The following is a 13,511-nucleotide window of genomic DNA, read 5'->3' as shown; positions in this document are numbered from 1 at the left end:
CCCAAATTGGGGGGACCCCCAGACCCCGAGTTTGGGGGACCCCCGCAGGGTTTTGGGGACCCCTCCCCTAGTTTTGGGACCCCCCTGTGTTTTGGGACCCCCATGTGTGGGTTTTGGGGACCCCCCTGTGTGGGTCTGGGGTGCCCCCGAGTTTTGGGGACCCTCCCCAGGTTTGGGGACCCCCCCCTGTGTTTGGGGACCCCCCTTGTGTGGGTCTGGGGTCCCCTGTGTGGGTTTTGGGGACCCTCCCCGAGTTTTGGGACCCCCCCCGAGTTTTGGGACCCCCATGTGTGGGTTTTAGGGACCCCCCTTGTGTGGGTCTGGGGCCCCCTGTGTGGGTTTTGGGGACCCTCCCCAAGTTTTGGGACCCCCCCTATGTTTTGGGACCTCCATGTGTGGGTTTTGGGGACCCCCCTGTGTGGGTCTGGGGTCCCCCCGAGTTTTGGGGTCCCCCCGAGTTTTGGGGACCCTCCCCGAGTTTTGGGGTCCCCAAAGCCTCCCAGGTTTTGGGACCCCTATGTGTGGGTTTTGGGGACCCTCCCCAGGTTTGGGGACTCTCCCCGAGTTTTGGGACCCCTGCAGGGTTTTGGGGACCCCCTGACGCCCCCATTTCCCCCCATCCCCCCCCAGCTTTGTCAGCGCCAGCGAGCGGCTGCGGGAGCCCGAGGGGGGGGCGCGGGGGGAGCCCCCGGAGCGGGGGGGGGAGCGGGAGCGGCGCCTGGACTGGGAGAACGAGGGCGAGGCCGAGGAGCGGCGGGAGCGCGACGGAGCCTTCCGGAGTACGAGGGGTTAAATGTTCATTATGGGGGTCCTGGGAGCCTTCCGGAGTACGAGGGGTTAAATGTTCATTATGGGGGTCCTGAAATGGGGAGGGGTCCTGAAATGGGGAGGGGTTAAATGGGGCTGGGGTCCTGGGAGCCTTCCGGAGTACGAGGGGTTAAATGGGGCTGGGGAGGGGGCCTGAAATGGGGAGGGGTCCTGAGAGCCTTCCGGAGTACCAGGGGTTAAATGTTCATTATGGGGGTCCTGGAATGGGGAGGGGTCCTGGAATGGGGAGGGGTCCTGAAATGGGGAGGGGTCCTGGGAGCCTTCCGAGTACGAGGGGTTAAAAACTCATGGGGAGGGGTCCTGGAATGGGGAGGGGTCCTGAAATGGGGCTGGGGGGTCCTGGGAGCCTTCCGGAGTACCAGGGGTTAAATGTGGGTGGGGGTCCTGGGAGCCTTCCGGAGTACGAGGGGTTAAAAATTCATGGGGAGGGGTCTTGAAATGGGGAGGGAGTCCTGGGATCTTTCCGGAGTACGAGGGGTTAAATGGGGCTGGGGGGGGTCCTGGGAGCCTTCCGGAGTACGAGGGGTTAAATGGGGCTGGGGGGGGGTCCTGGAATGGGGAGGGGTCCTGGGATCTTTCCGGAGTACGAGGGGTTAAATGGGGCTGGGGGGGGTCCTGAAATGGGGAGGGGTCCTGGGAGCCTTCCAGTGTACGAGGGGTTAAATATTCATGGGGAGGGGTCCTGGAATGGGGAGGGGTCCTGGGAGCCTTCTGGAGTACGAGGGGTTAAAAACTCATGGGGAGGGGTCCTGGGATGGGGAGGGGTCCTGGGAGCCTTCCGGAGCACGAGGGGTTAAATGGGGCTGGGGAGGGGTCCTGAAATGGGGAGGGGTCCTGGGAGCCTTCCGGAGTACGAGGGGTTAAATATTCATGGGGAGGGGTCCTGGAATGGGGAGGGGTCCTGAGATCTTTCCGGAGTACGAGGGGTTAAATAAGGGTGGGGGTCCTGGGAGAGCCCTTCTGGAGTACCAGGGGTTAAATGGGGCTGGGGAGGGGTCCTGGAATGGGGAGGGGTCCTGGGAGCCTTCCGGAGTACGAGGGGTTAAATGTTCATGGGGAGGGGTCCTGAAATGGGGAGGGGTCCTGGGAGCCTTCCGGAGTACGAGGGGTTAAATGTTCATGGGGAGGGGTCCTGGGATGGGGAGGGGTCCTGAGAGCCTTCCGGAGTACGAGGGGTTAAATATTCATGGGGAGGGGTCCTGGAATGGGGAGGGGTCCTGAAATGGGGCTGGGGGGTCCTGGGAGCCTTCTGGAGTACAAGGGGTTAAATGTGGGTGGGGGGTCCTGGGAGCCTTCCGGAGTACGAGGGGTTAAATGGGGTTGGGGGGTGTCCTGAAATGGGGAGGGGTCCTGGGAGCCTTCCGGAGTACGAGGGGTTAAATACTCATGGGGAGGGGTCCTGAAATGGGGAGGGGTCCTGGGAGCCTTCCAGAAAATGGGGAGGGGTCCTGGGAGCCTTCCAGAGTACGAGGGGTTAAATATGGGTGGGGAGGGGGCCTGGGATGGGGAGGGGTCCTGGGAGCCTTCTGGAGTACGAGGGGTTAAATGGGGCTGGGGAGGGGTCCTGGAATGGGGGAGGGGTCCTGGGAGCTTTCTGGAGTACAAGGGGTTAAATGTTCATGGGGAGGGGTCCTGAAATGGGGAGGGGTCCTGGGAGCCTTCCGGAGTACGAGGGGTTAAATGTTCATGGGGAGGGGTCCTGGAATGGGGAGGGGTCCTGAAATGGGGCTGGGGGCTCCTGGGAGCCTTCTGGAGTACGAGGGGTTAAATGTTCATGGGGAGGGGTCCTGGAATGGGGAGGGGTCCTGGGAGCCTTCCGGAGTACGAGGGGTTAAATATGGGTGGGGGGTCCTGAGATCTTTCTGGAGTACGAGGGGTTAAATGGGGCGGGGGGGGGTCCTGAAATGGGGAGGGGTCCTGGGAGCCTTCCGGAGTACGAGGGGTTAAATATGGGGGGGGTCTTAAAACCCCATGAGGGGGTTTCTAAAACTCGGGGGGGGGGGGGGCTTGAAACTTCATGGTGGGGGGGGCCTGGAAACTCATGGTGGGGGGGGGGGGTCTAGAAACTTAAGGGGGGGAGACTTAAAACCTAATGGGGGGGGCTTGAAACCATATTGGGGGGGTCTTAAAACTTTATTGGGGGGGGCTTAGAAACCTTTCTGGGGGGGTCTAAAAACCTTAATGGGGGGGTCTTAAAACCTTTGGGGGGGGGTCTAAAAACCTTAATGGGGGGGACTTAAAACCTTTGGGGGGGTCTAAAAGCCTTAATGGGGGGGGTCTTAAAACCCTTGTGGGGGGGATTTAAAACCTCATGGAGGGGGGGCCTAAAAACCTTAGGGGGGGGGGGCTAGAAACTTTATTGGGGAGTCTTAAACTTCTTGGGGGGGCTTAAAACCTCATGGGGGGGGGGGGTCTTAAAACCCTTGGGCGGGGGCCTAAAACTTTATTGGGAGGGGGATCTTAAAACTTTATTGGGGGGGCCTAAAAACCTTAGGGGGGGGGTCTTAAAACCCCTGGGGGAGTCTTAAAACCTTATTGGGGGGGGTCTTAAAACTCTTTGGGGGGGGGCTTAAAACTTTATTGGGGTGCCTAAAAACCTTAGGGAGGGGGGGTCTTAAAACCCTTGGGGGGGTCTTAAAACCCTTGGGGGAGGCTTGAAACCTTATTGGGGAGAGGTCTTAAAACCTTATTGGAGGGGGGCCTAAAAACTCTTGTGGGGGGGGTTTAAAACTTTATTGGGGAGTCTTAAAACCTTATTGGGGGGGACTTAAAACCTTTGGGGGGGTCTAAAAACCTTAATGAGGGGGGCTTGAAACCTTTGGGGGGGTCTAAAAACCTTAGTGTGGGGGGGATCTTAAAACCTTTGGGGGGGGTCTAAAAACCTTAGGGGGGGGGTCTTAAAACCCTTGGGGGGGGGACTTAAAACTTTATTGGGGGGACTTAAAACACCATGGGGGTACTTGAAAATTTTTGGGGAGCCTTAAAACTACTTTGGGGGGTCTTAAAGCTCCTGGGGGGTTCTGGGGGTGCTTGGGGGGCCCTGAGGGGTCGTGGGGGGTCTCGTAGTGGGGGGAGGGGGTGAATATTGGGGTGCTTGGGCTCTCTGAGGGGTTCTGGGGGGTTGTCCCCGTTTTTTTGGGTGGGTGTCCCCAGTCCCGGGGGTCTCTCCCCATTCCCAGGGGTCTCGCCCCAATCTTGGGGGTCTGTCCCTATTCCATGTCCCCAATCTTGGGGGTCTTTCCACATTCCCAGGGGTCTCTCCCCAATTTTGGGGGTATGTTCCCATTCCATGTCCCCAGTCCTGGGGGTCTCACCCAAATCTTGGGGGTCTCTCCCCATTCCCAGGGTTCTCACCCCATTCCTGGGAGTCTCTCCCCATTCCCGGGGGTCTCTCCCCAATCCCAGGGTTCTCTCCCCAATCTTGGGGGTCTCTCCCCATTCCCGGGGGTCTCTTCCCAATCCTGGGGGTCTGTCCCCATTCCATGTCCCCAATCCCGGGGGTCTCTCCCCATTCCCAGGGGTTTCACCCCATTCCCGGGGGTCTCACCCCATTCCAGGGTTCTCTCCCCATTCCCGGGGGTCTCTCCCCATTCCTGGGGGTCTCACCCCAATCCCAGGGTTCTCTCCCCATTCCCGGGGGTCTCTCCCCATTCCCAGGGGTCTCACCCCAATCTTGGGGGTCTGTTCCCATTCCATGTCACCATTCCTGGGGGTCTCACCCCAATCCCAGACGTCTCACCCCAATCCCAGGGTTCTCTCCCCATTCCCGGGGGTCTCACCCCAATCTTGGGGGTCTCTCCCTATTCCATGTCACCATTCCTGGGGGTCTCTCCCCAATCCCAGGGGTCTCTCCCCAATACTGGGGGTCTCTTCCCATTCCATGTCCCCAGTCTCAAGGATCTCCCCCATTCCCAGGGGTCTCGCCCCAATCTTGAGGTCTGTTCCCATTCCATGTCCCCAATCCTGGAGGTCTCTCCCCATTCCCGGGGGTCTCTCCCCAATTCCAGGGTTCTCTCCCCAATCCTGGGGGTCTTACCCCAATCTTGGGGGTCTCTCCCCATTCCATGTCACCATTCCTGGGGGTCTCTCCCCATTCCCGGGGGTCTCACCCCAATCCCAGGGTTCTCACCCCATTCCCAGGGGTCTCACCCCAATCTTGGGGGGTCTCTCCACATTCCCGGGGGTCTCTCCCCAATCCCGGGGGTCTCACCCCATTCCCAGGGGTCTCACCCCAATCTTAGGGGTCTCTCCTCGCCCCCCCAGGGTCGGACTCGTTCCCCGAACGCCGCCCCCCCCGCAAGGGGAACACCCTGTACGTGCACGGGGCCGAGCTGAGCCCGGAGCTGCTGCGCGGAGCCTTCGGCCCCTTCGGCGCCATCATCGACCTCTCCATGGACACGCCCAGAAAGTGGGTGGGGCTGGGGGGTGGGCGGGGCCATGGGTGACATCATTAACTCATCCATGGACATGCCCAGAAAGAGGGTGGGGCTTGGGGGTGGGTGGGGCCATGGGTGACATCATTAACTTATCCCCAGACACGCCCCTCAATGGGCGGGGTTGGGGTGGGAGGGGCTTGGGTGATATAATTGACCTCTCCATGGACACGCCCATAAATGGGTGGGGTTGGGGGTGGGCGGGGCTTGGGTGATATAATTGACCAATCCATGGACACGCCCATAAATGGGTGGGGCTTGGGGTGGGCGGGGGTCATAGGTGACGTCATTAACCCATCCACGGACATGCCCATAAATGGGTGCGGCTGGGGGTGGGCGGGGCTTGGGTGATATCATTCACCTCTCCATGGACACGCCCAACAAGTGGGTGGAGCTGGGGGTGGGTCTTTGGGTGGGCGGGGTTGTGGGTGACATCATTGACCTCTCCATGGGCACGCCCATAAATGGGTGGGGCTGGGGGGGTGGGCGGGGTCATGGGTGACATCATTAACCCATCCACAGACACGCCTATAAATGGGTGCAGCTGGGGGTGGGCGGGGCTTGGGTGACATCATCAACCAATCCATGGACACGCCCAGAAAGTGGGTGGGGCTGGGGTGGGGCTTGGGTGGGCGGGGTCATGGGTGACATCATTAACCCATCCACAGACACGCCCCTCAATGGGTGGGGATGGGGGTAGGCGGGGTCATGGGTGACATCATTAACCCGTCCATGGACACGCCCATAAATGGGTGCGGCTGGGGGTGGGCGGGGCTTGGGTGACATCATTGACCTCTTCATGGACACGCCCAGAAAGTGGGTGGGGCTTGGGGGGTGGGAGGGGTCATGGGTGACGTCATTGACCTCTCCATGGACACGCCTATAAATGGGTGGGGCTGGGGGGTGGGCGGGGTCATGGGTGACATCATTAACCCATCCATGGACACGCCCATAAATGGGTGGGGCTGGGGGGGGGGGGGGCGGGGCTTGGGTGACATCATTGACCCATCCACGGACACGCCCCTAAATGGGTGTGGCTGGGGGTGGGCGGGGCTTGGGTGATATAATTGGCCCATCCATGGACACGCCCATAAATGGGTGGGGCTGGGGGTGGGCGGGGCTTGGGTGATATAATTGACCAATCCATGGACACGCCCAGAAAGTGGGTTGGACTGGGGGCGGGGCTTGGGTGGGCGGGGTCACAGGTGACATCATCAACCCATCCATGGACATGTCCTGCAAGTGGGTGGGGCCTGGGTGGGCGTGGTCATGAGTGACATCAACCGGTCCATGGACACGCCCCACAAGTGGGCGGGGCTTGGCTGGGCATGGTCATGAGTGACATCATCCACCTGTCCATGGACACACCCAACAAGTGGGCGGGGCATGGGAGGGTGGGGTTGTGGGCGGGTTATGAGCTCGGGGTGGAGCTAGAATGGATGTGGTCACTAATGGGAGGAGCCAATGTGAGTGGGGTCACATGTGGGAGGAGCCAAAAGTGGGCGGGGCCACTTGTGGGAGGATCCAAATGTGGGTGGGGGTCACTTGTGGAGGAGCTAAATTGGGTGGGGCAGGGTTGGGGTGGAGCTAAAAGTGGGTGGGGCACAAATGGGTGGGGTTTTGGTGGGTGTGGCCAAATTGGGTGGGGCCACAGGTGGATGTGGGCGTGGCCTGCCATGTCCCCACCCCCTCCGTGTCCGTCTGTCCCCTCAGCTGTGCCTTTGTCACCTTTGAGAAGATGGAATCGGCCGACCAGGCCATGGCCGAGGTGGGGCTGGGGATTTTGGGGGATTTTGGGGGATTTTGGGGGATTTGGGGGGATTTTGGGGGGATTTAGGGTTGGGTTTGGGTGGGATTTGTGGGAGATTTGGGATGGGGTTTTTTGGCTGTGATTTGTGTCTGATTTGGGCTATTTTGGTGTGATTTCTGCTGGTTTTTGGCTGGGATTTGGGTGTGATTTGTGCTGGTTTTGGGGTGGGATTTGAGCTGTTTTTTGGTTTTGATTTGGCTGTGATTTGGCCGTTTTTGGGATGCAATTTATCCCTGATTTTTGCCGTTTTTGGCTGTGATTTTTGTCTGATTTTTGCCGTTTTTGGGGTGCAATTTCTCCCTGATTTGTGCCGTTTTTGGGGTGTAATTAAATCCTGATTTGTGCCATTTTTGGGGTGTGATTTTTCCCTGATCTGTGCCGTTTTTGGGGTGTAATTAAACCCTGATTTGTGCCATTTTTGGGGTGTGATTTCTCCCTGATTTGTGCCGTTTTTGGGTGATTTCTCCCTGATTTGTGCCGTTTTTGGGGTGTAATTTGAGCCATTTTTGGCTGTGATTTCTCCCTGATTTGTGCCATTTTTGGGTGCAATTTCTCCCTGATCTGTGCCATTTTTTGGCTGTAATTTATCCCCGATTTTTGCCATTTTTGGCTGTGATTTTTGTCTGATTTTTGCCATTTTTGGGATGCAATTTCTCCCTGATTTTTGCCATTTTTGGGGTGTGATTGTGCCATTTTTGGCTGTGATTTTTGCCTGATTTTTGCCGTTTTTGGGGTGTGATTTCTCCCTGATTTGTGCCATTTTTGGCTGTAATTTATCCCTGCTTTTTGCCATTTTTGGGGTGTGATTTTTGTCTGATTTGTTCCATTTTTGGGGTTTGATTTCTCCCTGATTTTTGCAATTTTTGGCTGTGATTTCTCCCGATTTTTGCCATTTTTGGGGTGTAATTAAATCCTGATTTGTGCCGTTTTTGGGGTGTAATTTGAGCCATTTTTGGCTGTGATTTCTCCCTGATTTGTGCCATTTTTGGGGCGTAATTTCTCCCTGATTTGTGCCGTTTTTGGGGTGTGATTTGAGCCATTTTTGGGGTGTAGTTTCTCCCTGATTTTTGCCATTTTTGGGGTGATTTCTCCCTGATTTTTGCCATTTTTGGGGTGTAATTTCTCCCTGATTTTTGCCATTTTTGGCTGTGATTTCTCCCTGATTTTTGCCGTTTTTGGGGTGTAATTTCTCCCTGATTTTGCCGTTTTTGGGGTGCCCCAGCTGAACGGGGCCGTGGTCCAGGACGTGCAGCTCAAGGTCAGCATCGCCCGCAAGCAGCCCCTGCTGGACGCGGCCACCGGCAAATCCCTCTGGGGGTCCCTGGGTGAGTCTGGGGGCGATTTGGGGGGTCCTGGGGGGGATTTGGGGATCCCTGGGTGACCCTGGGGGGATTTGGGGGTCCCTGGGTGAGTCTGGGGAGAATTTGGGGGGTCCTGGAGGGTCCTGGGGGTCCCTGGGTGAGTCTGGGGGCAATTTGGGGGAAAATTGGGAGGGATTTGGGGGTCCCTGGGTGACCCTGGGTGAGTCTGGGGGGGATTTGGGGGTCCCTGGGTGAGTCTGGGGTGGATTTGGGGGGTCCTGGAGGGGTCCTGGGGAAATTGGGGGTCCCTGGGTGAGTCTGGGGGCGATTTGGGGGGTCCTGGAGGGTCCTGGGGGTCCCTGGGTGAGTCTGGGGGGGATTTGGGGGGTCCTGGTGAGATTTGGGGGTCCCTGGGTGACCCTGGGGGGGATTTGGGGGTCCCTGGGTGAGTCTGGGTGGAATTTAGGGGGTCCTGGGGGATTTGGGGGTCCCTGGGGGAATCTGGGGGAGATTTGTGGGGGAACTGGGGGGTATTTGGGGGTCCCTGGGTGAGTCTGGGGAGGATTTGGGGGTCCCTGAAGGGGTCCTGGGGGGGTCCTGGGGGGTCCTGGGGAATCTGGGGGTCCCTGGGTGAGTCTGGGGGCAATTTGGGGGAAAATTGGGAGGGATTTGGGGGGTCCTGGGGTCCCTGGGGGAATCTGGGGGTCCCTGGGTGAGTCTGGGGGGAATTTGGGGGTCACTGGGGGAATCTGGGGGGGATTTGGGGGGAATTGGGGGGGATTTGGGGGTCCCTGGGTGACCCTGGGTGAGTCTGGGGGCGATTTTGGGGGTCCCTGGGCGAGTCTGGGGGGGATTTGGGGGGTCCTGGAGGGTCCTGGGGGTCCCTGGGTGAGTCTGGGGTGGATTTGGGGGTCCCTGGGTGAGTCTGGGGGGGATTTGGGGGGTCCTAGGGGGGTCCTGGGGGGATTTGGGGGTCCTGGGTGAGTCTGGGGGGGAATTGGGGGGGAACTGGGGGGGATTTGGGGGGTCCTGGGTGACCCTGGGGGGGAATTGGAGGGTCCTGGGGGCGATTTGGGGGGTCCTGGGTGACCCTGGGGGGGATTTGGGGTCCCTGGGTGAGTCTGGGGGCGATTTGGGGGAAAATTGGGAGGGATTTGGGGGGTCCTGGGTGACCCTGGGTGAGTCTGGGGGGGATTTGGGGGTCCTGGGTGAATCTGGGGTGGATTTGGGGGGTCCTGGAGGGTCCTGGGGTCCCTGGGTGACCCTGGGGGGGATTTGGGGGTCCCTGGGTGAGTCTGGGGGCGATTTGGGGGTCCCTGGGTGAGATTTGGGGGTCCCTGGGTGAGTCTGGGGGCAATTTGGGGGAAAATTGGGAGGGATTTGGGGGGTCCTGGGGGTCCCTGGGGGAATCTGGGGTCCCTGCGTGAGCCTGGGGGGGATTTGGGGGTCCCTGGGTGAGTCTGGGGGCGATGGTCCTGGAGGGTCCTGGGGGTCCCGGGTGAGTCTGGGGAGGATTTGGGGGTCCTGGGTGAGTCTGGGGGCGATTTGGGGGAAAATTGGGAGGGATTTGGGGGGTCCTGGGGGACCCTGGGTGACCCTGGGGGGGATTTGGGGGGGGGTCCCTGGTGAGATTTGGGGGTCCCTGGGTGGGTCTGAGGGCAATTTGGGGAGTCCTGGGGGAATTGGGGGTCCCTGGATGAGTCTGGGGGGGATTTTGGGGGGGGTCCCTGGGTGAGATTTGGGGGTCCCTGGGTGAGTCTGGGGGGAATTTGGGGGGTCCTGGAGGGTCCTGGGTGACCCTGGATGACCCTGGGAGGGATTTGGGGGGTCCTGGGGGGAATTTGGGGGGTCCTGGGGGTCCCTGGGTGAGATTTGGGGGTCCTGGGGGGAACTGGCGGTCCCTGGGTGAATCTGGGGGAATTTGAGGGGTCCTGGGGGGGATTTGGGGGGTCCTGGGGGGAATTTGGGGGCTCTTGGTGGAATTTGGGGGGTCCCGGGGGGGTCCCAGGTGCCCCCCCTGACCCCCCGTCCGTGCCCCCTCCCCATCCCCAGCGGTGAAGAACAGCGCCAAGGGCTCGCACCGGGACAAACGGACACAGGTGGTTTACAATGAGGACCTGTTCGGGGGGCAGTGACGGACGGACGGACGGACACACGGACACACGGACAGGGTCATTGTGTTCATGGAGCTGTTTGGGGGGCAATAAAGGACAGACGGACACATGGGCAGGATCATTGTCATGGATCTGTTCGGGGGGCAGTGACGGACAGACGGACAGACACACGGACAGGGTCATTGTCATGGAGCTGTTCGGGGGGGAATAAAGGACGGACACACGGACAGGGTCATTGTGTTCATGGATCTGTCCAGGGGGCAGTGACGGACGGACACAGCGACAGACACACGGACAGGGTCATTGTGTTCATGGAGCTGTTTGGGGGGTAATAAAGGACAGACGGACACGGTCACCTGTTTGGGGGGTAATAAAGGACAGACAGACACACGGACAGGGTCGTTGTGTTCATGGAGCTGTTTGGGGGGTAATAAAGGACAGACGGACACACGGACAGGGTCGTTGTGTTCATGGATCTGTCTGGGGAGCAGTAAAGGACAGACGGACATACGGACACTGTCATTGTGTTCATGGATCTGTTTGGGGGGTAATGAAGGACAGACGGACACACGGACAGGGTCATTGTCATAGATCTGTTTTTGGGGGGTAGGCAATAAAGGACAGACGGACAAGGTCATTGTGTTCATGGATCTGTCCAGGGGGCAGTGACGGACGGACACACAGACAGACAAATGGACAGGGTCGTTTTGTTCATGGAGCTGTTTGGGGGGTAATAAAGGACAGACAGACACACGGACAGGGTCGTTGTCATAGATCTGTTTGGGGAGCAATAAAGGACAGACGGACACACGGACAGGATCATTGTCATGGATCTGTTCAGGGGGCAATGAAGAACAGATGGACACACGGACACGGTCACCTGTTTGGGGGGCAATAAAGGACAGACAGACGGACACACGGACAGGGTCATTGTGTTCATGGATCTGTTTGGGGGCAGTGAAGGACAGATGGACAGACACACGGACACTGTCACCTGTTTGAGGGGCAGTAAAGGACCGACAGACAGACAGACAGACAGGGTCATTGTGTTCATGGATCTGTCCGGGGGGCAATAAAGGACAGACAGACGGACACACGGACACCATCACAGAGCTGTTTGGGGAGGCGATAAGGGACAGACAGACGGACACTGTCACCTGTCCGGGGGGCAATAAAGGACAGACGGACACACGGACAGGGCCATTGTGTTCATGGATCTGTCCAGGGAGCAATAAAGGACGGACAGACGGACACACGGACAGGGCCATTGTCACCCGGGGGGGGGCAGGGATGTGTTTATTGTCACCTGGGGGGGGGGGGGGGACAGGGACAGCTGGGCTGGGTTTGGGGTCTGCCCAGGTGCACCCAGGTGTGCCCAGGGCATGTCCAGGTGTGCCCAGGTGTATCCAGGATACCCCCAGGTGTGCCCAGGGCAGTTCCAGGTGTGCCCAGGTGTGTCCAGGACAGTTCCAGGGGGTGTCCAGGTGTGCCCAGGTGTATCCAGGTGTGCCCAGGTCATGTCCAGGTGTGCCCAAGGTAGCTCCAGGGCATGTCCAGGTGTGCCCAGGACAGTTCCAGGTGTGCCCAGGTGTATCCAGGTGTGCCCAGGTGTGCCCAGGACAGTTCCAGGTGCATCCAGGTGTGCCCAGGGTAGCTCCAGGTGCATCCAGGTGTGCCCAGGACAGTTCCAGGGCATGTCCAGGTGTGCCCAGGACAGTTCCAGGTGTGCCCAGGTGCATCCAGGTGTGCCCAGGGCATGTCCAGGTGTATCCAGGGTAGTTCCAGGTGCACCCAGGTGTGCTCAGGTGTGCCCAGGGTGGCTCCAGTTGTGTCCAGGTGCATCCAGGTGTGCCCAGATGTGCCCAGGACAGTTCCAGGTGCACCCAGGTGTGCCCAGGTGTATCCAGGATACCCCCAGGTGTGCCCAGGACAGTTCCAGGTGTGCCCAGGTGTATCCAGGTGTGCCCAGGGTGGCTCCAGTTGTGTCCAGGGTAGTTCCAGGTGCACCCAGGTGTATCCAGGTGTGCCCAGGACAGTTCCAGAGCATGTCCAGGTGTGCCCAGGATAGTTCCAGGTGCACCCAGGTGTGCCCAGGTGTATCCAGGTGTGCCCAGGGTGGCTCCAGTTGTGTCCAGGGTAGCTTCAGGTGTGCCCAGGGTAGTTCCAGGTGCACCCAGGTGTGCCCAGGGTGGCTCCAAGTGTGCCCAGGTGCATCCAGGTGTGCCCAGATGTGCCCAGGACAGTTCCAGGTGCACCCAGGTGTGCTCAGGTGTGCCAAGGGTGGCTCCAGTTGTGTCCAGGGTAGCTTCAGGAGTGCCCAGGGTAGTTCCAGGTGCACCCAGCCATGCCCAGGTGTATCAGGTGTGTCCAGGTGCATCCAGGTGTGCCCAGATGTGCCCAGGACAGTGCCAGGTGCACCCAGGTGTATCCAGGGTAGCTCCAGGTGTGCCCAGGTGTATCCAGGGTGGCTCCAAGTGTGCCCAGGTGTATCCAGGATACCCCCAGCTGTGCCCAGGTGTATCCAGGATGCCCCCAGGTGTGCCCAGGTGTATCCAGGTGTGTCCAGGGTAGCACCAGGTGTGCCCAGGGTAGTTCCAGGTGTGCCCAGGTGTATCCAGGTACCCCAGGTACCCCCGGTGCCCCCTTAGGACAGGAAGCCCAGGTACCCCAGCTGTGCCCAGGTACCCCAGGCGTGCCCAGGTACCCCAGGTGTGCCCAGGTGCCCCCAGGTGTGCCCAGGTGCCCTAGGACAGGAAGCCCAGGTACCCCAGGTGTGCCCAGGTGTGCCCAGGTACCCCAAGTGCCCCCAGGTGTGCCCAGGTGCCCCCAGGTGTGCCCAGGTGCCCTAGGACAGGAATCCCAGGTCCTCGTGGCGCAGCCGCTCCCGCAGCCAGGGCAGCACCTCGAAGACGTTGATGTGGAAATCGCGGGCGTGGCCGGGGGCGCGGCGCAGCTCGCAGGCGGGGACCACGCCCCAGCTGACCACGCCCACCTGGGGACAGAGACACACCCACCGGGGTCACCC

The 13,511-nt window shown here is 59.8% G+C and overlaps 2 protein-coding genes across 2 annotated transcripts in view; one reads left to right on the top strand and one right to left on the bottom strand.

Annotated features, from left to right (window-relative positions):
• Positions 1–613: 613 nt before the first annotated feature.
• On the top strand, positions 614–10,627 carry LOC141727950 (negative elongation factor E-like; the record flags this gene model as incomplete). The annotated part of the gene is made up of 6 exons (XM_074534231.1): positions 614–779; positions 5,092–5,236; positions 6,975–7,029; positions 8,294–8,396; positions 10,425–10,534; positions 10,609–10,627. Coding segments are annotated over 5 exons (552 nt in total), but the record flags the coding sequence as incomplete, so codon positions are not given.
• A 2,657-nt stretch (positions 10,628–13,284) lies between these two features.
• Positions 13,285–13,511, bottom strand: part of CFB (complement factor B) — a gene marked incomplete at its 5' end in the record, with an annotated part of 29,705 nt that continues 29,478 nt past the window's right edge. The window contains 1 exon segment of the mRNA XM_074534232.1: positions 13,285–13,478.

This window comes from Zonotrichia albicollis, unplaced genomic scaffold, assembly GCF_047830755.1.
Source record: "Zonotrichia albicollis isolate bZonAlb1 unplaced genomic scaffold, bZonAlb1.hap1 Scaffold_400, whole genome shotgun sequence".
Classification (NCBI taxonomy): Eukaryota; Metazoa; Chordata; class Aves; order Passeriformes; family Passerellidae; genus Zonotrichia; species Zonotrichia albicollis.
Note: the sequence above shows the minus strand (reverse complement) of the source record. Positions and strands in the feature narration are given on the sequence as shown.